This window comes from Euprymna scolopes, chromosome 42 (genome assembly GCF_053919585.1).
Source record: "Euprymna scolopes isolate OS-2025 chromosome 42, ASM5391958v1, whole genome shotgun sequence".
Lineage (NCBI taxonomy): Eukaryota > Metazoa > Mollusca > Cephalopoda > Sepiida > Sepiolidae > Euprymna > Euprymna scolopes.
This window is the reverse complement of record NC_136523.1, coordinates 50,409,847-50,436,842: the sequence shown is the minus strand read 5'-3', so window position 1 is coordinate 50,436,842 and position 26,996 is coordinate 50,409,847. Positions and strand designations below refer to the sequence as shown.

The 26,996-nt window shown below is 38.1% G+C and overlaps 1 protein-coding gene across 10 annotated transcripts in view; it reads right to left on the bottom strand.

The window, feature by feature from the left end:
* The window catches only part of LOC145267102 (C-terminal-binding protein-like), a 259,066-nt gene that overhangs the window by 13,547 nt on the left and 218,523 nt on the right, over positions 1-26,996 (bottom strand). For all 10 annotated transcript variants that reach the window (XM_080123111.1, XM_080123107.1, XM_080123116.1 and 7 more), the window contains 4 exons: positions 9,899-10,056; positions 8,038-8,182; positions 7,159-7,365; positions 2,804-2,902 (listed from right to left, as the gene is read on the bottom strand). In XM_080123111.1, the coding sequence (XP_079979237.1) occupies positions 2,804-2,902; positions 7,159-7,365; positions 8,038-8,182; positions 9,899-10,056 (609 nt within the window). The remainder of the gene's footprint in view (positions 1-2,803; positions 2,903-7,158; positions 7,366-8,037; positions 8,183-9,898; positions 10,057-26,996) is intronic.

Genomic DNA, 26,996 nt, shown 5'->3' with positions numbered 1-26,996 from the left:
TTTTTTTTTTTTTAATTTTTACACCAAATTTCTCCGGCTAAAACCAAAGTTTTGCATTGGTTCAAATATCCTATATATAAAGTTCCATGACGGGGGAGTTTGATAGGAAAAATCTTTTCAACAAATATATATATATATGCTTAAATATATACAAAAAGCTTATGTTTACTATAAAATTTTTACTCAAATATTACGCAAGTATAAATCATGTCGAATATCTGCATGAATATAATTACACGTAATAGTTAACTAAAGATGATCATCCCATAAGAAAACCGAAAAACTAATATGCATTTAAAATGAATGTTTAAAAGAATATACTGATAAGCTAGATCTTTTTTGCAAGTGAATGTAATTCCATGCCCTATATATTACAAAGTCGTATTTTCTTTTTAAATAAACAGAAAAAAAATAAATAAAAACAAAAAAAATGAGGTTTTCATGAATATTAATCCACAAAAAAATATTTATAGGAGTAGATGTGTGCGTGTGTGTGTATATATATATATATATATATATATATATATATATATATATATATATTTTGTGTACAGAAAGTTGTTAGTTGAGACAGGTCATTGGTACCGTCGGTTTCAAGCCCGATAATAAGGCCCGTTTAAGGTATCCTTATCAAGCTCTCTTCAGCCAATATTCGTCGACGAATATTGGCTGAAGAGAGCTTGATAAGGATACCTTAAACGGGCCTTATTATCGGGCTTGAAACCGACGGTACCAATGACCTGTCTCAACTAACAACTTTCTGTACACAAAATATAAGTACGCTCTTAAAATTTGGATTTTCCTTTTAATTGAGCACTCTGCTGGAATTCTTTTTCCAAAAAAAACTAATCATATATATATATATATAATGCTTCTTTATAATTGTGATTTTAATAACATGAAAATAAGGATTTATTTTTAGTTATGCAAAAAAAAAAAAAAAAAAATGTCAGGATATAGATCAGTCCAAAGGTCTTTGCACATTTGTAGAAGGGGCATTTTAAACCACTGTAATTGATTTTATGTATACTGTTATTGCTAAAACATATCACAATGATTAATTTATAACTTTTTTTTTTTTTTTTTTTAGATTATTAAAGCATCATTCAGATTTCTCTGCAATATTTTCAACCATGTTGGTTCGAAAACGACCTTCTTTCGTAACCTTCCAGCATAAAAATGACCATTCTAACATACCACTACTAACCAAAGTATCTTAGGAGATTCTTCCTCCGTCTGCACATGCTTCTGACCTAGCTCTCATAAATTACCACTTATTTTGAGGATTACAAAACTATTTAGATGGCCTTAGGTTAATATCATGAGATTGAACACAAATTAGGTTTTCATGTGAAATATTAATCTAAGAAATTTTACAAATTAACCATTTGTAAGCTTGTTGACAGAAGAAATAAAATTATAAAAAGTAAAGGTCGTTATTGCTAGTGATAAAAATTTTCAATAACAATTCATCTTAAAGATCAATTTTTAAATTGAAAAAAGCTTTAGCACCAACCTAATGTAACAGACTATGAATTTTCGAATAAAATACAAGTAAAATAAATATCAATAATGACCAAACAAGCCAGAGGTATGTAGAAAAATATATACAAAGTGCCTTTAATAAGTTTCCAGGCTTCTTTTATACAGGCATTTAAAATTGTAAAACTCTTGAAAATTCAGTATGTTATCGGTATACATATGAGATGACTGGCCAATGTTTATCATTTCAGGTTCAAATGAACAACTACAGCAGGAATTGGAATACACCCTACTAAAACTTGATTGTCACAGGTGGTAAACTTTAAAAATGCAATTTAGATTTAAGACACTTTAGAAGAACAGTATGCAATAAAATGGTTTTAAACTTGGAAAAAATGCCACAGAAACATAAAATGTTTCGGACGGCTTTTGGACCATCTTGCATGAATCAAGCATCAGTTTTTAAGTGGCATAAGAGATTCAAGGACGGCAGAGAATCTGAGGGATGATGAGGTGTGGGGGGAGTAAGTCAGCAAACCAGAGTTGATCAGCCAAGTGAAGAATTTCATGGATAAGGACTATCGCGTGTTTATAGAAACAAATGCACAGTTTGAGGTCAGTCAGGGAACTATACACAGTTGCGAGGAACTGAACATGCGGAAGATTTGTGCGAATGTATCAGTACACAACGCCATTATTGTCACAGACTATTTTACTTAGAGCATCAAGATAATTCTTCAACCTCGTTATAGTACAACACTTGCTCCTTGTGACTTTTGGTTATTCCTTAATCTCAAGGAAAACCTCAGAGGCTCTCGTTATGAGACAATGGAGATGAATGAGGCTGTGACGAGAGTCATTGACACACTCACACAAGAGAACTTCCATGGGAGGCCGTCTAGAAGTTGTTGGAACAGTACAATAGGTGTATTGCAGCCAAAGAAGATTACTTTGAAGGAGACTAGAGTTTCACATGTGTACTATCAACAGAAGTGACCATACGAAAAAAATCTGGCAACTTATGAAGGCACATTATTTATATATATATATATATATATATATAAAATTGAATTCATTCAAAACATATCACTAAAACCAAAACAAACGACATTTAAGTAAATCGCGATATATCCAGACAGTTGGCGAGGGGAGTCAGTGGTAAGGGGCTTCGGCTCATTACCGTGGGGTCCCGATTGCGAATCTCGCTATATTCAGCCACTCTGATGAGTCGTAGACAACGAAACACGTGTCAGTGGATAATTACATTTTAAAAATAATATATATATATATATATATGTATATATAGCAGCATTTTACTTACCTAATGATTTTTCAATGCCATCCGTTAAATATGGATCATAGAAAATTACATTAAAACCAAATATTTTTGCTCGAAGTGCAACAGCTGTCCCAACACGGCCTGCAAAAGAGAAATCAAATTTGCATAATGGAAATAAGTTTTGAAAATGTATATTGTCGGTAAAAGTTACTGAATATTTATGCATAGTACAAAATTTAACTGCAAATTGAATGTTTAAAAAAAAAAAAAAAAGTGTTTAGAATTAAACTTATTTTTCAAACAAACTATATTGCAAAAAAATAAAATAGTTAGGATGTACAGACCCGTCACGGAATGAAGATGTCATACTCCAAATATAACAAATTGATCACATAGGTTTTTTGTTTTTTTGTTTTTTGTTTTTTTTTTTGTTCTTTTATATAGAAATTTTTTAATTAGAAGTATTTTAATACGAAATTGGAGCCATTACAAGACTGATTTTGATCTCAGTAGTTCAAATGAAATTGTCTCCCCATATATAAATTAGGACAGATCAAAGCATAACATCTCGATTCATCATACAATTTGATGATTTTCTTTAAAAAAATTAAATAAATAAATACTCAATATATTTGTGATTTTTGGAATATGACATTTTTGTTCTGTGACTGATACATACAAAGTTTATTTTAAAGATTTTTTTTGTATTTTTGCTTTGAAAATAGGTTTACTTCTAAATAAGTATCAAAACAAGTCGAGCATGCAAGCCTCCCTCCTCCACAAGTGAAAAATTTACTAACACGATGATTAATGTTTGTGCAAATTTTTTTTTTAAATCCAAGGCGTGGTTATTGAGAAAAGTGCAAACAAACAGAAAAACAGAAGTGAATTACTAGATCCAATCCCTCCTTTCTCGGGGGGACCAAAATGTAATCTTTTTGTTGCCACAAAATTTTCTGGAGTCAAATGTAGAAGAGAACTGCAAGCAACAAATAGCATAAAAAAATATGAAATAAAAGCAGAGTTTCCTAATCTACCTTTTCAATGTAGGCATGTAAAATTTAACGTAAAATGATTACAGGAAGTAATTCTTTGATGAAACATATCTTCTGCTTTCAATTACCCTACCATTATGAATCGTTAAAAGTTTTTGTTTTTTTTTCCCTTCAAAAGGTTAAACAGAAAACCTTTTTAATGTGGATCTGGTCTATGCTGTAAGTATAACATGGCTGACAATGTTGGTGTAACAGGAACCCCAAGCGACGCCAGGTATCCCGTTCAGCTAGATGATGTGAGGAGGAGGTATAATAGGGAGGGGGGGGGGCATGCTGACACTTGGTCAAGGAAACACGTCCATGAATTTCTGTCCACCAGAAAAATAATATGTATTCCAATGAAAGAAAAATATAAATCTGATAATGGGATTCCCATGGGGCAAGGTAGATGGGGAGAGAGATTGTTTTTCTAGTCAGGTTTGGTAAAAATGAATTTTAAATAACTAATGAAGGCAGCAAAGTATAATAACTGAGATTCAGAAAGACCAGACTTTTGTCATCAAGCATAGAAGAAAAACTATAAATCAAGAAAGGGGTGACCTCAGTCTCCCAGCTGTTGCATGTCTGACCGGTTGGCCACCCAGATAGTTGTGGGTGGTGATGGACCCCAATCGGGGAAGAATCAGAATTGATTTCGCAAGAACCTTTATAATATATAGGGAGGTGGATGGAGAGATAAATTAAACCTTGGAAGATAATACAGTTTCCTTGAGAGAAAGTAATTAAAGTTAAAGAGAAAGAAAGGAAAAGAGAATTAAAGAGAGATTTGGTTACGAAAGAGAGAGAAAAGAAAAATATAAAATAATGGATTCAGAGAAAAAGGAAAAGTAATCTCCAAATGACAGAGGGGGAAGAAGCCAATTTTTATAAAAACCATTGTGTTTTTAGAAATAAGAGTCTTTCGATGGTTAGCATCGAGGAATGCACATAGCTGTGGCCTCCTGCATGAGACTCAACAGTAAAGGGGTCGGTTTAGCTGCTTGTCAGATTAATCAGAACATGCATGTTGAGGGAACACAAGTGCTATGAGTTCATCAGAGCACATTCCATTTAAGTAATTGTAAAATAGGGACAGGGATGCGACATCGCAACGATGATACAAAGGCTGGAGTCTGGCTGATAGTAAGGAACTTAATAGATTTGAGACTTTTTTGGATTTTGTCTAAGAGTGAGAGACTAGTAATGGATGCACCAACCTAGATGTGGCAACAATACTCCATGCGTGGGCAAATTCCGGCTTTATAAGATGCTGTCTGTGAGTAATTTTCTAGCACAATAGCCCACCTTTGCAGCAGCCTTAACAATATCCTCAATGTATTTGTTCCAATTCACAACTATGTTATTTGAACATTATATATACACACACACAGACAATTTTCCTAATTTTTGTCCATCGCTTGCAAAGATGACCATGTAATTATTCTGTGGGTTCGAAGATGGCTTGTTAGACAGATTCAAGCTCTGAAGTATTTCCCACATGTTGGACACCTGTGGGAAAATTCTGTATCAGAGATGTTGATTGCTCAGTCTTTTCTAATGTCATTTTTTTCTCTTGCATTCTTCATTGCATCTAGATTCAGTAATTGTAGCCACGTTGGGAGTTGTGGCACACCAGGAATATCTCATCTGTCGGTTAGTTCTTTCCAGAAATTAGAATACAAATCAAACTGTTTGAGGGAGACGGATTGTCTTTGAACTGTTTCCACAGTCTTTTTCCTTTGGACAGTTCACCGTAAAGGAGCTGTTTTATGAGCACTTGAATCAGGCATGTAGCATATATTTCCTACCCAATGCACCTGGCACTGCGGCAACATGGTGTGCACTGACGAAAGGTTTGTCCGGGCTAGAACCTCTGTGTCTGGTACCTTGTCATTCCACTTGATTTTTAACAATCTGTGAAGGCAGGTCATATGGAAATGGTTCAGTTTCTTGGCATGCCTGGCATATACAGTCCAAGTTTCACAAGCATACATGAGGATGGTAACAATCACAGATTGGTATACTTGGAGTTTGGTCTGCAGGCAAATTCCTCTACGGTACCACACTGGTTCTGAGACGTTCAAAAGGTAGCACTAGCCTTGGCTATCCTGCAATCAACGTCAGAGATACGCATCGCTTAACAGTAAAAAGCGTCTTAATATCTAATAATTTCTTTAGGATTTAGCAGAAAACAAAGGAGTTAGGAAAAAAATAAATTAAAAAAAAAATCAAATAGACAAATGTTAACATAGCCAATAAAAGTGATTTTTTATACAATGCTAGTCCAATTTTGTTTTTAAGTAGTTTTAAATGCACTTTTTTCATCTGAAATATTTACTTTTCACAAGGTTTGTTAAAGATTACTGCAGCATTCTTCATGTGTCGGCAGCCATCTTTGTTGGCATAGACTTTGTGAAAAAAATATATTTCAGATCAAAAAAATATATTTCCAATTAAAAACAACAAAAAGCATTTACAACTACTAAAAAACCTATGCCACTTTTATTCGGCTATTTTACCTCAATTTCTTATGATCTTTAGAATTTAGTTTTACTGGTAGTTTAAAATCAAATATTTATCCTTTATACATTGGTACCAATGACAAAACTAATGTCAAAAAAATAATTAAAATTGATTTTGAAAAAATAAAAAATTAAAAAAAAAATTAGGCTTAAATTTATCCAACTTCCCAAAAAGTATTGATTTTTCCGATTAACTGTCCCAACACACATACACACACATTAAGCAGTGCTGCTCAGTCGTCAAATATGCTCAAATATATTTTAATTTCTGCAGATTTTGTATTCATTTTAGAGCCAATTCTCTTCATTATTGTACCCAATATATAATGTTTTTAAAAATATATAACTTGCTTGAATCAGGTGGAACCTGTAGCTCGCCAGCATTATTTGTTATCATCTGAGCTAATTCCATATGCATATCAAAACTTTAAAAATTAACTTAGTTAAACATATGTACTCATGTGTAGATGATACGTTAAGTCGACTTACACCTGCCAAGTCCCAATTTTTTTTTCATTTGGACCCTCTTAGCAGATATTTTTTATCAGCTAAAAAAACAAACTGAATTTCTTCCATAGGTCCAAATCCTATATATATCAAGTTTCAAGCCTGCATTGGTAAAGACCATTCCTGGCACAAAGTCACACACACACACATAATTTACAGAGTAAAAAAAGAAAAAACTCCTAGGTAAATCTATTCCAAGCACTCACAGGCTTTGAGAAAGCAAATAGACATCTCCCTTCCAAAATCTATTTCCATAATGAGGAACCCCCCCCCCACCAGTTTTTCTATACTCACCCTAGTATAATAGAGCTGAAGTGATTTTACTCAGACTTACCAAGTCCAACTATTCCTAACGTGTCTCCTCGAATCCTGGCTGATCCCTGAGCGGCTTCTCGTAATTGTTCAGGGCCATTTATTTTCTTGCCTTCACGCACCATATTAGCCAACCAGTACGTCCTTCGATAGAGATTCAGAATCAGACACATTGTTGAATCAGCGACCTCTTCTACACCGTAGCCAGGGACATTACAAACAGCAATTCCTGAAAGTTTATATAAATAAATAAAAAAAATTAAAAAAGAAAAAAAAATAGTTTTTAAGCAATTGCAACTTCACTCATTTTAAAATAAATTGTTCTCAAATCAAATTATATCATCCCGTCAACTAAAACAGTTCAACTTTAAATTCATTCATTTAAGTGATGTCTTGCAAGGTATAGGCATTGATGGCTATGGCTTTCTATCTCTCCTTCGAGACATTCATGAATTCATTGTTGCTCATCATTTTTAATATTGCCCAGGTGTTTAGACTATCAAGGTATGTTTCTCACCGTCGTCCTTTGCTTCTTCTACCCACGATCTTCCCAGTTAAACTAATCTGTTCTATTCCGCTTTTTCACTGATGTCAAAACACCTGGCATAACTAAAATGACCCTTGTCCTTTAGATTTCTTTTTGTCCAGGATATCTCCAAAATTCTCTTCAGGAACCAAGTTTCAGTTGCCTCTAGTCTCTTCCTCGTACTGTTGGTGATTGTCCAGCATTCACAACCGTAAAAGACAATCTCAATAGATTATCTAGATTCAATCTTCCTCCGAGGTCATCTGATCTAAGACCTTAAGACTCACACTACACATCCATATCGTTCTTATTTCTCTCCATGCAACGCATGTCTTAAACCATGACGATACGCAATTAGACAAGGACACAACTTACCTAATTCACCAGCCGCTTTTGCATCAATATTGTCGTGACCACTCCCGATTCTCACGATAACTCTCAAACTTTTGAACTTCTCCAAATCTTCTTTGTTGAGAGTGATTGTATGCCACATGAGAGCTCCTACTGCTTCATTAAGCACCTGCAATTAACAAATAGACACGGGGTGATGAGAAAAAGATATTTTGAAAAGAATTTTCGCTCGGCGACAGAGGGGGAGGGGGGCTTAAATATGATATATTAATTTGTCCAGATTTTCGAACATATTATAGAGTTGTGATTTCAAAAGTCAAAAAAGAAAAGTATTTGGGTACCATAAGTTAGAATTGAAACCAAAAGCAAAACTGTAGCATTCAAAGCTGATGACATTACGACTGTACTGGCATGACACACATATGAACTGATTAAATATAAATTAAGATGAATGTACAAATTGTATAACGACTTTTTTTTTCATTTTGACTCCTTAAAAACTATTTTAACTGGCTAAAGACCCCTAAAAGAATGGTCTATAAAAAATCCAATGATAGTACTGCTCTGCGACTTAGTTTTGGAAGAGAGAATTTAAAAATATGGAGACAGACAGACATAGCAAGTTTTATAAATTAGATAAATACAACTTTGGTCATCTGTCAGTCAGTGTTGGATTGGCAGGTGACCACAGGAAGAGAAACACTTAATGGGTTGCACACCTGCAGGCTGATCCATTTGGGGAATGTGGGGACTTACCACCATTGTCTATTGGAACGCATAATTTGACCAGAAATATGTGAAAGGATATCAATCAAAGGATTTGAGACAATAGACAATAGGAAAAGAATGTTTATATAAATCAACACAAATAGAAAGCGGAGCACTCGGTCAGAGAGAGGACACATTTTCTTCACCACTAACATCCACACCAACCCCACGTGCCTTCACTGATGTCAAAACACCAGTCATAACTAAATCAACCTTTTTGTCAGTATGAAATAAAAAATGTTCTATAGATCAGCTGTGTTGTGTTTTACTTGCTGTCAGTGAGTATATATCATAGACCAGTGACAAAGTAGCAATTACATAACACCAGTTATAATTTTTCAAATGTAATACACCTGAGAAATCTTTTTTTAAAAATAGAGATTTTAACTACCTTTACAAATGGAAAATAGTATATTAATCCTAAATTCCCAACAAATAAATCAGATGCCATGACCAGAAATCGAAGCCTAAACTTTCAAAATCTGCAGTCTGAAGTTCTAATGGAGCTGTTTAGACGACTTCCTTATGAATAGAGTTTAAAACACTACCTTAATTATCGCTTGTGAGATCAGATTTTGTCATTTTTCGAACCATGTATTTAAGCCTAAACGATAATCTATATGATATCCTGCTTGTTTCTTCCTTAGTTTGTCGCTTTGAAAGACCAAATAATAATTTAAAAAAAAAAAAAAGGGGGGGGGGGGGTCAAAATCTGTAAAATTTGTTTTATCAACATTTCTCATCGCCCTTTAAAACATCAGTTGATATGTTAAGTATGAAGGAGGGGGGGGGATATTGCATATTATGGCACCCCACTGAATTAGTTTTTTTTTTTTATTATTATTAAAGGAGTAATGAACATTCTAAGAACTCTTGTAGGTTGCAAAATTTATCAGGAATTGTTTAGACGTTAACTTTTTCAGAGAGAGAGAGAGAGAGAGTGTGCGGAGGAGGCAAAGTAAGAACAGGGCATGATAGAATTAGAAAGAGGGGGGTAAAAAAACAGGAAAAGAGAAAGATAGAAAGGGATGAAAGAATTAAAATTAGGCCGTAAAGTTTTTAAAAAAAAAAAAAAAAAAAAAAAAAAAAATCTTATCCCTGATGGATGCTGACTTACCTTTTCATGTATTTCTTGAGTCGATTGTGCATCACAGAATGCTACTGTTGCCACATCTTTGAGTATTGGCATCTCAACTGAACAGTCCCTTCCATCCAGTAATGCTATGAGCGGTCTTTGGTGCATTGGCCCGTTTGGAATTGGACCACGGACAGCCGCTAAGAAAAGAGAAAAAAGAAAATCAGTAATTCAATTTAACAAACATTAAAATGGACACAGAAAAAAAAACAAAAAACTTATAGAGTAACGGAAAGAGGAAAAAAAAAAAAAGACTGAGGAGGCCCTACTAAAACCACCTTTTCCGAGTTAATTGCAACCCCCTCCTCACCAACATCAATGATAATGATGACAAACCTTAAAACATTAAGATACGATAAAAATAATGGCGTCGTTTTGTTTCCAAATAGGTACACAAGATTAAAAATGCCTATTTAAAAAAAAAGATAACCCTCCTCTACAAAGAACGAAACCTGGCTCAATTGATCCTCAAAGAATAATTTTTTTTAATATTTTAGTCATTATTCATCTAAAGTATCGCTATTCAAGAAAATACCAACTTTGTGAGTCAACTATATAAGTTCAAGGCTTGACAGCTGGACACATTTCTTTCCATGCAACTCCTGTCCTCAACCATCACTGGTCAGGTTTCACTTCCATATATCACACCAAGTATTTAAACAATTTTGAGGTACAAAATACTGTAAATATTAACGAACCTTGCAAACAGATCTGCAGAGTAAGAGTAAATTCATTGCTCAAATGGAATTTGAAATACTTTCCTGTCCACTTTTAAGTCACAACTCCATAAATATATAATTAATATTAATACATACATCAAAGACAGCAATGGAAAGTCACATTTTAGAAAACATTTTTTTTATGAATTTAAATGAGAAAATTTGAAAACCTGGAAATGTGTAATGATAAATTTTTTTACATTTTTGTTTTTAAAGTCTGATTTTTCACCAATAACCTGGCTTTATCAACAAAAAAAAGTTTTATCATTTGACAAGATTTTCAGGTTTTCAAATTTTCCCATTTAAATTAAAAAAAAAAAAAAAAACTTTTCTAAAATGTGACTTTCCATTGCTTAAATTTTGTGCTTAAAACAAGCGACTACACACACAGATCTTAAACAGCACTGATAAAAGATGTTATAAGAGGTTCAAGCCTCCCGAAGAGAAAATACAACATTATGAGGGGGGGAAAAAAAAAAATCAGACAGACATCTTGATAAAACCAGGTTATTGGCGAAAATTCGGAAAAAAAAAAAAAAAAAAGTAAATAAAAATGATCTTATCATTTCATAACATTTTCAGGTTTTCAAATTTTTACATCAATACTTTTTTCTAAATAAACACCAAAAATGTCATATCATTTGCACTTTAATCATACCCCAAAAATCTTATATGTTGAAATTGGTTTTCAGAATTTTGACTTAATCCTACTTGGAGGAAGCCAGTTAAACCCACATAGGGTTAGAGCCATCTCCATTCCATTCAGCAAGTAATTCTACACATAAACAAGATTTAATGTTCCAAAAACTCATACTAGAACTGGTGACATAACTGTTAAACACAGTTCTTCTGAGGTTTTCTAGAAGTTAAAATTTTAATCTGTGCTCCAGGCAATAACTATTATAATCAACACTTTTACCAAGTTATAGTTGATGTAACCAGAACAAACTACCTCCATAAATTAAATAAAAGGACTAGTTTGAAATATAGGTTACCAAACAATGTACTAAAAGTAGGTTGGAAGTTATGAAGGACAAAATGTAAATTCAGAGTGGACCTCTTCGGAGCGTTTGATTTTTCCCCACATTAAAAACAGATTGTGTCTAACTTCATCTTCGTGAGAAAACAAGTAAATAGCGAGTTTAAAGTATGGAGTACAGGTGTTTATTAGACTTCCCACGATAATTGACAGTTTTTGAAGGAATTCATAGTCACAATTTTAAAAACCAACTTCAGGACATTTTTGGGGTATGATTAAAGTGAAAATGAAACAGTCCCATTTATGATGTATGTACTTGTTATAGAATGAAGATATATTCCAAAAATCATGCCAATTGATCAGTTTTATTTTAAAAAAAAAAAAAAAAAAGAAAAAATTAAATAAAATAAATAAATCTAATTGAATTTTAGTGATTAAAAAGTTTAGTTACTTTGACTAGAAACAATCAAAGCATGTGGGATACCTCTCCACAGGTGAAAAATTTACTTTCACCATGACTAATATTTGTGCAAAATTAAAAAAAAAAAAAATCCAAGGTGTGGTTATTGAGAAAACTGCGAACAAATGAACAGAAGAAATCGGAGTGAATTACTAGGTTCAATCCCTCCTTTGTCGGGGGACCAATAATATCTCTAGTAAAATTCAATTATCCCCCTTGAATTTCAGCAAAACAATATGGCTGCTCCTGGCCTTCTCTTTGCTTCAACCATATTAGATTTTCTTAAAAAAAAAAAAAATAAAAAATAAAAAAATAAAAATAAAAAAATAATAAATAAATAAATAAAAATTGCTCACTTTACATGCTTTTTTATATATCTTCTTTCCGTGAAGGGGTATGTACATCAAAGATTTTTCTGTAATTGTTTTTCGTTGGGAAAACAATAGAGTCTCATTCTAAAATCGCACCCCATTTTTGTTTTAAATATAAAGATGGAACTAGAGAATGTTTCTATTTTACCAATTGAAACTAAAGTCATGAGCATATTCATAGATGATGGAATCAGATGTCCTTCCCGTAGTCTTATACAGACTTAAATATAAGCATGTCGGAAAGTAAAAACTTTCCAAAGCCACATCATATGCTTCATCACAGATCATAAATAACCCAAACACATCAGTCTTGCGAAAACTCAATGGAACTTGATATCGTTTGGTCAAATAAACGCTCTCCAACGTAAAGCATAATAAATGGAAGTCCGTCAAAAGTTAAGCTACAGCTGGATAGACAATGTTTGTGAATGGACAAACATGATTAATGTAACCTCTGTCAGTCTTTTTGTATAAATACACTTCTATACTGTTTTTTGGTTTTATATTTGTATACTTTTTGAGATGAAGATTTATAAATATTTTTTTTGTATTATTTGGATTGTTCGGACTGTTGCTCTCACCAATATACAATCATCATAGGAAAAAAAAAGATTCAGGTTACATCGTCAGAAACGTTTTAAATTGTAATGACTGTTCGTTTGAAAACCACAACATTTTCCACCATTCATGTAGATATGCACAAGACGGCCAGGTTATATCGTCCGAAACGTTTTAAATTGTAATGACTGTTCGTTTGAAAACCAAAACATTTTCCACTATTCACATAGATATGCACAAAGACGGCCAGGTTATATCGTCCGAAACGTTTTAAATTGTAATGACTGTTCGTTTGAAAACCAAAACATTTTCCACTATTCACATAGATATGCACAAAGACGGCCAGGTTATATTGTCTGAAACGTTTTTAAATTGTAATGACTGTTCGTTTGAAAACCAAAACATTTTCCACTATTCACGTAGATATGCACAAAGACGGCCAGGTTATATCGTCCGAAACGTTTTAAATTGTAATGACTGTTCGTTTGAAAACCACAACATTTTCCACCATTCATGTAGATATGCACAAGACGGCCAGGTTATATCGTCCGAAACGTTTTAAATTGTAATGACTGTTCGTTTGAAAACCAAAACATCTTCCACTATTCACATAGATATGCACAAAGACGGCCAGGTTATATCGTCCGAAACGTTTTAAATTGTAATGACTGTTCGTTTGAAAACCAAAACATGTTCCACCATTCACGTAGATATACAAAAGACGGTCAGGTTATATCGTCCGAAACGTTTTAAATTGTAATGACTGTTCGTTTGAAAACCAAAACATTTTCCACCATTCACGTAGATATACAAAAGACGGTCAGGTTATATCGTCCGAAACGTTTTAAATTGTAATGACTGTTCGTTTGAAAACCAAAACATTTTCCACCATTCACGTAGATATACAAAAGACGGTCAGGTTATATCGTCCGAAACGTTTTAAATTGTAATGACTGTTCGTTTGAAAACCAAAACATTTTCCACCATTCCATTAATAACATCCAGTGTGGATATATGCACGTGAAGACTCGGAGGTTACATCGCTAATAACATTGACGAAAACAACAGATGAGAACAATAGTCCAAACAATTCAAATAACACAAAAAAATTTTTTTTAAATCCCTTGAAATACAATAGGAAGCTCCCTGGCATCTGAAAATGCACAGAAATTTTGTACTTGGGCTATTCAGACTGTTTTCATCTTGGATATTACTTTCTCGTAACCTTCAGAACTTTTGCATCTTTAAACTTTATGGAGGGAGAACAATGCAAGAACGTTTTCAATGTTTCAATAACAGCCATCATCCAAGGATTATAGTAATAATTATCAATAACAGAAATAAGTCATTGTATTGTTTTTATTGTTTAACTTGGGTATCTATATATTTCTGCATGTATGTGTGCACTAGTGTTGAGATAAATTGGAATTGGGAAGGAAAAAAAAAAAAAGAAAAACTTTTTGAAGTATCGAAATTAGCCTAAGAAAAATTTGTGCCTATTTTCTGATGCCAGAAACGATTCCTTTAATTATCTCTTTATTTGATTTTGTTTAAAACAATCTTCCACTGTAGGTAGTAATAAAATAGAAATATTTATTTTTAACTACAGTCAAACTAAACTAAAAGAATCTGTATTAGTAATTGTATTGTAATCTGTAAAAACATTGGAATCGTCCCATCACTAACATGCATGTTTGCAACAAAAACTAATAAATGTTGCAATTATAAAAACTGTTTTTTTTTTTTTGTTTTTTTTTTTTTTGTTTTTTGTCTAGTTTCACTGTTTTCCTTGATTTTAAATTTTTTATATAAAGTAGTGAACTTTTGTAACGCAATTGTATTTTTCAATTTTAAACCATCAAAATTAAGTTCAGGTGACTTCATTAAAACAAAAACGCATCCATAAACAATGAATTTAACAGGCAATGTCTTAGATTAGTTATATTTAGTGAAATCAAACCTTTTTTTTTTTTTTTTTTTATAATAGTAAGAATTAGTTTTATTGAACACATGTGGATAATAAAAAAAAAAATACCTATTATTAAATAATCATAGCCACATTTTCAGATGGCGCTTTAAAAGAAAAAAAAAAAAGCCATCTAGTCAGATATGTAAATGTGAGTTCCTGTGCATCCGATTTGTCAAACATTATAAGCTAGTTTACGATGTCTCCCCTTGAAAAGGTTTTTTATTTCTTTTTTCATGTAGCTGTTGATTGGTTGGTTGTTTTTGTTTTACGGCATATCAACCCTTTTCGGGTTATTTAATGCCGAATCCAAATATTTTGAAGAAAAATTTTTTTTAATAGAATATATTTGTTGTTTTCACGTCGGTTTCTATTTAACCCATAGTTGGGACCCTAACAGGTACTACCACTCCGAGTCAGAGTGGACCTGGGAGCAATGGTAATTAAAGGGTGGCTCCACATTCCCCAAAGCCCACAAGCTGGGGCCTCACCACTGGATATAGTTTAAGGTCATATCCAGGACCCCTATTGAGGGACTTTTACCCTCTGCAGGGGATCAGTCGGCGTAGTCTAATGCCCCACCGACAGGGCCCGTAGCTGTTGAAGTTGGCTACATTGGTTAGGATGTTCAGATTCGAGCTAAAACGTTACTTCTTTGGTGCTTAAATCGTCCGACCAGCTTAACCGCTATTCTACATTGACGATTCTGCAAGGATGAAACGTACAAGTACGGGACTAACAAATATTTATTAAATAGTTATTTTTTTTTATACAAACATTGGCTACTTATGTTTCAAATACAGCCTTCTTCAGGACAGGTCGTTAGAATGAAAATTGAAAAGAGAATGATTTATTCAGGCATATTTTAGCAGATTAGACAATTTGCATAAAATTCTGAACAGAACCATATATAAAACATGGATGTAGCATGCTCTTGTTCTGTGAGCCATTTGCACATCGTGAGCAATTCACCAGTGTATACGAAAAACACAATATTAACTATTAATTCTTATCTCAAGTTCACAAACATAAGAGAGTAGCAATATCTAAAAATGTTTTCAATTTATAGTAAACTGGGAATGGAGTGAGGGCTTGGCCGGATATAAAAAATACACTTAATTATATTTTAATTTGTGCAGTCTAATTACAGAGCCAGTTCCTTATTGAATATTATATTGTATCTAATATATAGTGATGATGTCAAAAATATTTAAACAAAAAAAAAAATGAATTTGATATTAAACGACTTGAAGGACAAAAAAAAAAAAAAAAAAATGAATTTGATATTAAACGACTTGAAGGACAAAAAAAAAAAAAAAAATATGAATGAGACAGGGAGCACAGAAAGAAATGTCGGCAAGTTGAAATGAACATTTCAGGGTTTGTATTACTGTACACAGATTCGAAAAAGTTGTCAAAAAACAAATATAGAACAAATAAATGTTATCAAAGGCAAGATAAGTTACTTTTCTACCTAACTGGATATAATTCACGTGTTTTTATTCAGTGTAACATGTTTATTCAGCTCGAAAAACATGCAATGTTTACCGATGTATTGGAAAATTCAAAATGGCAGCCGACTGTCTCTCGGAGAGGGTACGTTTGGGAAAAGGTATTATAAATAATAAACTAGACAAAATACTGTTAGAAATTCGCTCAATATATGTTACCGTGACATAAGTTGACATGTATTCGGTTGTTTTCTAACAGTATTTTGTCTAGTTTATTATTTATAATACCTTTTCCCAAACGTACCCTCTCCGAGAGACAGTCGGCTGCCATTTTGAATTTTCCAATACATCGGTAAACATTGCATGTTTTTCGAGCTGAATAAACATGTTACACTGAATAAAAACACGTGAATTATATCCAGTTAGGTAGAAAAGTAACTTATCTTGCCTTTGATAACATTTATTTGTTCTATATTTGTTTTTTGACAACTTTTTCGAATCTATGTGTACAGTAATACAAACCCACATTTCGCATTTCAGCTTGCTGATATATTTCTGCATGAATTATTCATCGAAAAGATTTTGCTCATTATAAACCATACATTGTGGATGATTACTATATGACCAGTTATTTAAGAATTTATTGGTTAAATATTTACACAGACAGACACGCATCTATTTTATTTATATAAAGTTTTGTGAATTTAGTTACCTCTATAAAGGAGGTTATGATTGCAGACAAGTTTGGTTTAACTATTTTTTTAAACAAATTTAACAGGGAATGTTTTAAATTAGTTATATATAGTGCAATTATAAAATAATTACAGCCCCCTTTTCAGATGGCCCTTTAAAAGAAAAAAAAAAAGAAAAATAAGCCGTATAGTCAGATATCTAAATGAGTTCCTGTGCGTCCGATTTGTCAAACATCTGCTTTACTATGTCTTCCCTTGAAAAGGGTTTTTTTTATTTCTTTTCACATAGCTGTTGAAGTTAAATACATTGGTAGGATGTTCAGATTCGAGTTAAAAGGTTTGGAATATCTAGGTGAAGGTCACACTTTTGGGAACCCGGCCCTCCGTGGCCCGGGGGGGGGGGGGGGATCAAAGTGTAGTATGTTTCGATAGATACTGCAAGCAAAGACCATATGTGGGGGTAACCCCACATATCAGACCTTGGTCAATGTAGGGGCAACCCTTCATACCAATTGTCACTATCCAGCTCCCATTTCCCACACATCACGAGCTGATCCACCCCCCCCCCTCTCTCTCCACATTAAAAAACGGCCTTTTATCTAATTTGCTCAGTGGGGAAGCAAATAAATACAACACTTTTGGGAACAACTTGGGTTCTGTTCATAGACTCACTACTTAGCCCATTTCCTAACCAATGAAGTCACATACCTGTGAAAAGGTTTTATGATTGAACTTGACGACAGTGTAAAAGAGAGTGGAGAGGATTAATATAGTTTTCACACCTTTCCTGGCTAACAGATTTCAGCAAAGTAAAAGAGGATGTCCAGATAAGTTTGGAGACTGATATGCTGCTCCTGACAGAGATAAACTGATCCAAGACCATAAGTGGTGAAATATTTTCTCTATACTTACATACTTTGAAACAAGACAGAGAGACAGAGCGCGCAATAGGGGGAGAGAGAGAGGACAGGACAGAGCACGCGGGAGAGAGAGCGAGCGGGATAGGGAGAGCGCGGGAGAGAGAGCGAGCGGGATAGGGAGAGCACGGAAGAGAGAGCGAGCGGGATAGGGAGAGCACGGAAGAGAGAGCGAGCGGGATAGGGAGAGCACGGAAGAGAGAGCGAGCGGGATAGGGAGAGCACGGAAGAGAGAGCGAGCGGGATAGGGAGAGAGCGAGCGGGATAGGGAGAGCACGGAAGAGAGAGCGAGCGGGATAGGGAGAGCACGGAAGAGAGAGAGAGAGCGGGATAGGGAGAGCCCGGGAGAGAGAGAGAGAGCGGGATAGGGAGAGCCCGGGAGAGAGAGAGAGAGCGGGATAGGGAGAGCCCGGGAGAGAGAGAGAGAGCGGGATAGGGAGAGCCCGGGAGAGAGAGAGAGAGCGGGATAGGGAGAGCCCGGGAGAGAGAGAGAGAGCGGGATAGGGAGAGCCCGGGAGAGAGAGAGAGAGCGGGATAGGGAGAGCCCGGGAGAGAGAGAGAGAGCGGGATAGGGAGAGCCCGGGAGAGAGAGAGAGAGCGGGATAGGGAGAGCCCGGGAGAGAGAGAGAGAGCGGGATAGGGAGAGCCCGGGAGAGAGATAGAGAGCGGGATAGGGAGAGCACGGGAGGGAGCGCGGGATAGGGGGAGCGCGGGATAGGGAGAGCACGGGAGAGAGAAAGGGATAGGGAGAGCACGTGAGAGAGAGCGGGATAGGGAGAGCACGTGAGAGAGAGCGGGATAGGGAGAGCACGTGAGAGAGAGCGGGATAGGGAGAGCACGTGAGAGAGAGCGGGATAGGGAGAGCACGTGAGAGAGAGCGGGATAGGGAGAGCACGTGAGAGAGAGCGGGATAGGGAGAGCCCGGGAGAGAGAGAGAGAGCGGGATAGGGAGAGCCCGGGAGAGAGAGAGAGAGCGGGATAGGGAGAGCCCGGGAGAGAGAGAGAGCGGGATAGGGAGAGCACGGGAGAGAGAGAGAGCGGGATAGGGAGAGCACGGGAGAGAGAGAGAGAGCGGGATAGGGAGAGCACGGGAGAGAGAGAGAGAGCGGGATAGGGAGAGCACGGGAGAGAGAGAGAGAGCGGGATAGGGAGAGCACGGGAGAGAGAGAGAGAGCGGGATAGGGAGAGCACGGGAGAGAGAGAGAGAGCGGGATAGGGAGAGCACGGGAGAGAGAGAGAGAGCGGGATAGGGAGAGCACGGGAGAGAGAGAGAGAGCGGGATAGGGAGAGCACGGGAGAGAGAGAGAGAGCGGGATAGGGAGAGCACGGGAGAGAGAGAGAGAGCGGGATAGGGAGAGCACGGGAGAGAGAGAGAGAGCGGGATAGGGAGAGCACGGGAGAGAGAGAGAGAGAGCGGGATAGGGAGAGCACGGGAGAGAGAGAGAGAGCGGGATAGGGAGAGCACGGGAGAGAGAGAGAGCGGGATAGGGAGAGCACGGGAGAGAGAGAGAGCGGGATAGGGAGAGCACGGGAGAGAGAGAGAGCGGGATAGGGAGAGCACGGGAGAGAGAGAGAGAGCGGGATAGGGAGAGCACGGGAGAGAGAGAGAGAGCGGGATAGGGAGAGCACGGGAGAGAGAGAGAGAGCGGGATAGGGAGAGCACGGGAGGGAGCGCGGGATAGGGGGAGCGCGGGATAGGGAGAGCACGGGAGAGAGAAAGGGATAGGGAGAGCACGTGAGAGAGAGCGGGATAGGGAGAGCACGTGAGAGAGAGCGGGATAGGGAGAGCACGTGAGAGAGAGCGGGATAGGGAGAGCCCGGGAGAGAGAGAGAGAGCGGGATAGGGAGAGCCCGGGAGAGAGAGAGAGAGCGGGATAGGGAGAGCCCGGGAGAGAGAGAGAGAGCGGGATAGGGAGAGCCCGGGAGAGAGAGAGAGAGCGGGATAGGGAGAGCCCGGGAGAGAGAGAGAGAGCGGGATAGGGAGAGCCCGGGAGAGAGAGAGAGAGCGGGATAGGGAGAGCCCGGGAGAGAGAGAGAGAGCGGGATAGGGAGAGCCCGGGAGAGAGAGAGAGAGCGGGATAGGGAGAGCCCGGGAGAGAGAGAGAGAGCGGGATAGGGAGAGCCCGGGAGAGAGAGAGAGAGCGGGATAGGGAGAGCCCGGGAGAGAGAGAGAGAGCGGGATAGGGAGAGCCCGGGAGAGAGAGAGAGAGCGGGATAGGGAGAGCCCGGGAGAGAGAGAGAGAGAGCGGGATAGGGAGAGCCCGGGAGAGAGAGAGAGAGAGCGGGATAGGGAGAGCCCGGGAGAGAGAGAGAGAGAGCGGGATAGGGAGAGCCCGGGAGAGAGAGAGAGAGCGGGATAGGGAGAGCCCGGGAGAGAGAGAGAGAGCGGGATAGGGAGAGCCCGGGAGAGAGAGAGAGAGCGGGATAGGGAGAGCCCGGGAGAGAGAGAGAGAGCGGGATAGGGAGAGCCCGGGAGAGAGAGAGAGAGCGGGATAGGGAGAGCCCGGGAGAGAGAGAGAGAGCGGGATAGGGAGAGCCCGGGAGAGAGAGAGAGAGCGGGATAGGGAGAGCCCGGGAGAGAGAGAGAGAGCGGGATAGGGAGAGCCCGGGAGAGAGAGAGAGAGCGGGATAGGGAGAGCCCGGGAGAGAGAGAGAGAGCGGGATAGGGAGAGCCCGGGAGAGAGAGAGAGAGCGGGATAGGGAGAGCCCGGGAGAGAGAGAGAGAGCGGGATAGGGAGAGCCCGGGAGAGAGAGAGAGAGCGGGATAGGGAGAGCCCGGGAGAGAGAGAGAGAGCGGGATAGGGAGAGCCCGGGAGAGAGAGAGAGAGCGGGATAGGGAGAGCCCGGGAGAGAGAGAGAGAGCGGGATAGGGAGAGCCCGGGAGAGAGAGAGAGAGCGGGATAGGGAGAGCCCGGGAGAGAGAGAGAGAGCGGGATAGGGAGAGCCCGGGAGAGAGAGAGAGAGCGGGATAGGGAGAGCCCGGGAGAGAGAGAGAGAGCGGGATAGGGAGAGCCCGGGAGAGAGAGAGAGAGCGGGATAGGGAGAGCCCGGGAGAGAGAGAGAGAGCGGGATAGGGAGAGCCCGGGAGAGAGAGAGAGAGCGGGATAGGGAGAGCCCGGGAGAGAGAGAGAGAGCGGGATAGGGAGAGCCCGGGAGAGAGAGAGAGAGCGGGATAGGGAGAGCACGGGAGAGAGAGAGAGCGGGATAGGGAGAGCACGGGAGAGAGAGAGAGAGAGCGGGATAGGGAGAGCACGGGAGAGAGAGAGAGAGCGGGATAGGGAGAGCACGGGAGAGAGAGAGAGAGCGGGATAGGGAGAGCACGAGAGAGAGAGAGAGAGCGGGATAGGGAGAGCACGGGAGAGAGAGAGAGAGCGGGATAGGGAGAGCACGGGAGAGAGAGAGAGAGCGGGATAGGGAGAGCACGGGAGAGAGAGAGAGAGCGGGATAGGGAGAGCACGGGAGAGAGAGAGAGAGCGGGATAGGGAGAGCACGGGAGAGAGAGAGAGAGCGGGATAGGGAGAGCACGGGAGAGAGAGAGAGAGCGGGATAGGGAGAGCACGGGAGAGAGAGAGAGAGCGGGATAGGGAGAGCACGGGAGAGAGAGAGAGAGCGGGATAGGGAGAGCACGGGAGAGAGAGAGAGAGCGGGATAGGGAGAGCACGGGAGAGAGAGAGAGAGCGGGATAGGGAGAGCACGGGAGAGAGAGAGAGAGCGGGATAGGGAGAGCACGGGAGAGAGAGAGAGAGCGGGATAGGGAGAGCACGGGAGAGAGAGAGAGAGCGGGATAGGGAGAGCACGGGAGAGAGAGAGAGAGCGGGATAGGGAGAGCACGGGAGAGAGAGAGAGAGCGGGATAGGGAGAGCACGGGAGAGAGAGAGAGAGCGGGATAGGGAGAGCACGGGAGAGAGAGAGAGAGCGGGATAGGGAGAGCACGGGAGAGAGAGAGAGAGCGGGATAGGGAGAGCACGGGAGGGAGCGCGGGATAGGGGGAGCGCGGGATAGGGAGAGCACGGGAGAGAGAAAGGGATAGGGAGAGCACGTGAGAGAGAAAGGGATAGGGAGAGCACGTGAGAGAGAAAGGGATAGGGAGAGCACGTGAGAGAGAAAGGGATAGGGAGAGCACGTGAGAGAGAAAGGGATAGGGAGAGCACGTGAGAGAGAAAGGGATAGGGAGAGCACGTGAGAGAGAAAGGGATAGGGAGAGCACGTGAGAGAGAAAGGGATAGGGAGAGCACGTGAGAGAGAAAGGGATAGGGAGAGCACGTGAGAGAGAAAGGGATAGGGAGAGCACGTGAGAGAGAAAGGGATAGGGAGAGCACGTGAGAGAGAAAGGGATAGGGAGAGCACGTGAGAGAGAAAGGGATAGGGAGAGCACGTGAGAGAGAAAGGGATAGGGAGAGCACGTGAGAGAGAAAGGGATAGGGAGAGCACGGGAGAGAGAAAGGGATAGGGAGAGCACGGGAGAGAGAAAGGGATAGGGAGAGCACGGGAGAGAGAAAGGGATAGGGAGAGCACGGGAGAAAGAAAGGGATAGGGAGAGAGAAAGGGATAGGGAGAGCACGGGAGAGAGAAAGGGAGAGAGCACGGGAGAGAGCACGGGAGAGAGAAAGGGAGAGAGCACGGGAGAGAGCACGGGAGAGAGAAAGGGAGAGAGCACGGGAGAGAGAAAGGGAGAGAGCACGGGAGAGAGAAAGGGAGAGAGCACGGGAGAGAGAAAGGGAGAGAGCACGGGAGAGAGAAAGGGAGAGAGCACGGGAGAGAGAAAGGGAGAGAGCACGGGAGAGAGAAAGGGAGAGAGAAAGGGAGAGAGAAAGGGAGAGAGAAAGGGAGAGAGAAAGGGAGAGAGAGAACGAGAACGCGAACAAGAGATGTTTCTGTGTACCTCACGCATCATCCCACTTTCTGTACATGTCCTTCTTAGTTCTTTCCTTACACATTGAACAGAATTTTTCATCGACTTTGATAATTCTTAACTCATGTGGAAAATTTTCAATATAACCTTACTTTTATACATCTAAATGTTAGAAGCAAAGATCAATAACTTCTGCAGGACCAACCAAGAAATTCAGATACCTGAACAGCTCTTCATATTAACAGATTTATCAACAAAATCACTAAAGAATGCAATAAACATGATTTGAAAGTGTTTACCGGTAATCACGCTCCAGATGCTTTCTCGTAAATTACAACATGGTCATCTAAAAAACACAAACCGTCTCCATAAATAATCAAGCTCTTTCATTAATAATCCTCCCATAATATTCTTCATTTAACTGTTAATCCGGATGACTTATTTAATTTAAACAAACTTTTAAAATCATGTTCTCCCCAATTATCAAGTCCTAGAATAGTTGCACGTCTATCAGGCCTTTCATAGGGATTATCTTGATACTTCTATATTTTAGTCAATCTCCTGAACAACAAAACCAATAAATATGCTTTTGCGACTATCACAAACATTCATTTGCAAAAAAAAAAAAAAAAAAAAAAAAAAAAAAAAAAAAAAATCACTACATAAAACAAAAACAAAAAATGTAATGGAAACTTATTAACGAAATTGTTTGTTTTATGGAATATCAACCCTTTTCAGGTTATTTAATGCTGAATTCAGTAATTAAAGAAAATTTTATGCTTCAAGTACTTCATATATGCAAATATTTATTTATGGTGTTTGGTTTGGTTGTTTTGTAGAGGAAAACTTTGTTTTTGACTTTGCAGAACACGATTCAATTTTGCAATAGTACAGGAAACAATGTTTGGTGCATCTTATATCAGGAGAAAAGCCTTGTGTTAAATTTATTGGCCTTGATATAAACATGCATTAGATGACAACATGTTTAGCGAGTTTCATGTTTGCAATGAATATGAATAACACACTTTTTGAGAAGAGGCGACACAAGAGATAGAAAATGTTTTTGATTTTGGATTTCACCATCAGGAATTTAACTTCCCCACAAAAAAATGTCTCTAAACTGAAGTTCATGCTGAAAGATAAAGCCTCCAAAAAGTAATGGGTTTTCAGTGCTGTGCTTATGACTTGTTGCTAAAAAATCATGTCAGGTGGTTACTGGCTGGTCATTATCCTAAGTGGCAAGTTTCTAAGCAGTCGAATAAAGATGGAGAAATGGATGTGGTCAGTTGTGGTGAAAACTGAAAGTGACCAAGAAAAAGACTCGACATGTAGAATATTTCTAGTCAAAAGTAAATATATTCCAGCAGGTTGGAGGTCCTTTAGACGACTTAGCGTTTGATTTTCTGAGGTCAGTGGTTCTTTGAAACAAATAGTCCGATTGTTGAGCTTCACCTCATAATTTTGTAAACACAAAAAAAAAAAAAAAAAAAAAAAAATCATTCATTCATATAAACTTTGTAATTTTCGTACAAAGTTATCTCAAGTCTAAAAACATAAAAGAAATTAATTTAACTGAGTGAGGATGAGAGAGAAAGAAAGAAAAGAGGGAGCAGTCACCCCCCCCAACTCTATAGACTCTTGCTTATGCCTCGTCTATATTTCCTTCTAGCTAGCCAAGATATATTTAAATTGCCCACCTTGAAAATAGTACAATAAAATAACATTAAAATAACAAATGAATAACACTAAAGATCAATTTATAAACTGTTTAAAAATGCAAAATAAGCATACAAATAGTTGTTTGGCTCTTTGGTTTCTACTATATATATATATATATATATATATATATATATATATATATATATATATATATATATACACAGGGTGTCTCTTTTTCTATTGTAATATATATATATATATACATATATATACAGGGTGTCTCAGAAGTTGCACACCATATACTAATCTTCGTGGAGTGGCTACTCCACTCACCAGATCTATCCCTCTTGGCATTTTTGTCTTCGGGAACATCTCAAATGTGTACTAGAATTGTCCATCTGTTGAGCTAATGAACAAGAAAATAGATATTATATTTATTTTTATAAAATCCTAGATGATGTGCGACTTTTGGGACACCCTGTATATACATAGTTATATATTACATAAGAAAAATGCAAGCATGAAAAGTAATATGGTTAAGCTTAAACATGGAAAAGTAAACTACTAGTTGTTAAAACCGGAAACGAAAAGGACAAGATATACTAGTAAAAAATATAATAAATTTATAACTTAAAATGTTGTAGCATTAAGAATTGATTATACAATGTTAATTTGAATTTAAAAAAAAAAATTCTTAATGCTGCAATATTTTCAGTTAAAACTTATATTTTTTATTAGAATATCTTGTCTTTTTTTTTCATGTTTCAGCTTAACCGTATTACTTTTTTCTTTTATAATCCATGATTTTTCCAGGCTTCCAGAAAATTCACTTGTTATTTGTTTAAATTCAGCCTTATTTTTTTTTCCCCCCCACAAACATACACATACGTAAAACAATGTACGGCACTTGTCTGCTTTCATTGTTTCACTTGGTACTTCTCTTTTCATGAGTGGTGAATTAGTAGCAACACTAGTCGCTGATGCAAGGTGGTTGCTATGGAAACCAGTCATAAAAAGGTTGCTCACCTTACGAATTTTTAAGATTTTGAACACTAGTAAATTCATAACTTTTGTTTTACTGAATGAAAATCGAAACAAATTTTTTTTCACAGTATAGCTGAGAAGGTGATCTATAAACTAATAATTGTTAGAAATTTGGTCGAAAAATGAGTGATTGGTGAAGCTTTAAAGCAGTTCTAAATAAGTAGAACTGCCACTTATTATATTCAAACATTGTATATATATATATATATATATAGGCGAGCATTTCGATGCGATGGTAAATGAGTCACAATTAAGAAAATTTCATTTTTATCACGATTGCATGCAATAGTTCATGTTCAAAGGAAAATCAATTATCTCAAAAGATACAATTTTTAATATTTGTCACTACAAGCTGTTATGACTCAACATTGTTTGTTAGTGGTTACAAGTTGTTTAGCTTTTTTTGCTTTTTTTTTTTTTTTTTTTAAATCTGTAGGCCCCACCCCTAAATTTTTGCTCCAATAAGTTTGTCAAAAAAAGAAAAATTCAACCTGATATATTATTTTCCAGAAGGAATGGACTCAAATCATTTTATTTTTAACATGCAACAATGTTCAATACAATAAAATGGCTATTCAGAGTGAAAGACAAATCACAATTGGTATTATTGCCATTATTTTTTTTTTAATGCGTGATGTTATTCTGACGACGTTTCAATCATATAATCTCTGATTTTCAGAAGCATCTTCTTCAACTTTGGAATCTGTATGGAATTTAGAACAAAGCTAATTTTCACTTGTTCCATCATATATGACTGGGAAGAAGTTATATGTAATTTGTAATTAGTATCGCCTGTACTGAACAATAAGTGTGCCATTCAAAAGTCTGCACAGATTCCCAAATTTGACAAGACACACCTAAATAATATCAAGTTACACATTAATTGAAACCTGGAAATACAGGGTGGAACGATAAAATTGTCGCCCTAGGAAAAAAAAAAAAAAAAAAATTCTATTTCTGTTTGATGAAAATCGGTTTTCTTTTTTGTTACAGATCATATAGTAGTTGGCCCGTTGTGTACAAATCTCAAAGAGTATTAGGAGCCTTCTATCATGTCTGAAAGTGAAACAATGTTCAATGAGCGAGATCAGGGATGCGCCACTGTAAAACTTGTGCTCTCTACCTATTCAAGTTATGACAACAGAACCATTGCCAGCACCCTTAAAATGCATCGCTGGATTGCCATGAATAACGGGGGCATGGCTAGCATGACAAAAACAAAGTTTCCGGCCATAGTTATGGTCTTTCGTGTGATTTCAGGTGAGGGCCACATCATGCAGTGTCACATCTTGGAAGTCGGTTTGAAAGTCAACATAAAAGTGTACCTAGATATACTGAAGAGTATGGTGATCCCCTGGTGCAATCAGGTGGCCGCTGGCAGACCTGTGGCAGCAGGACTCAGTGCTAGACAA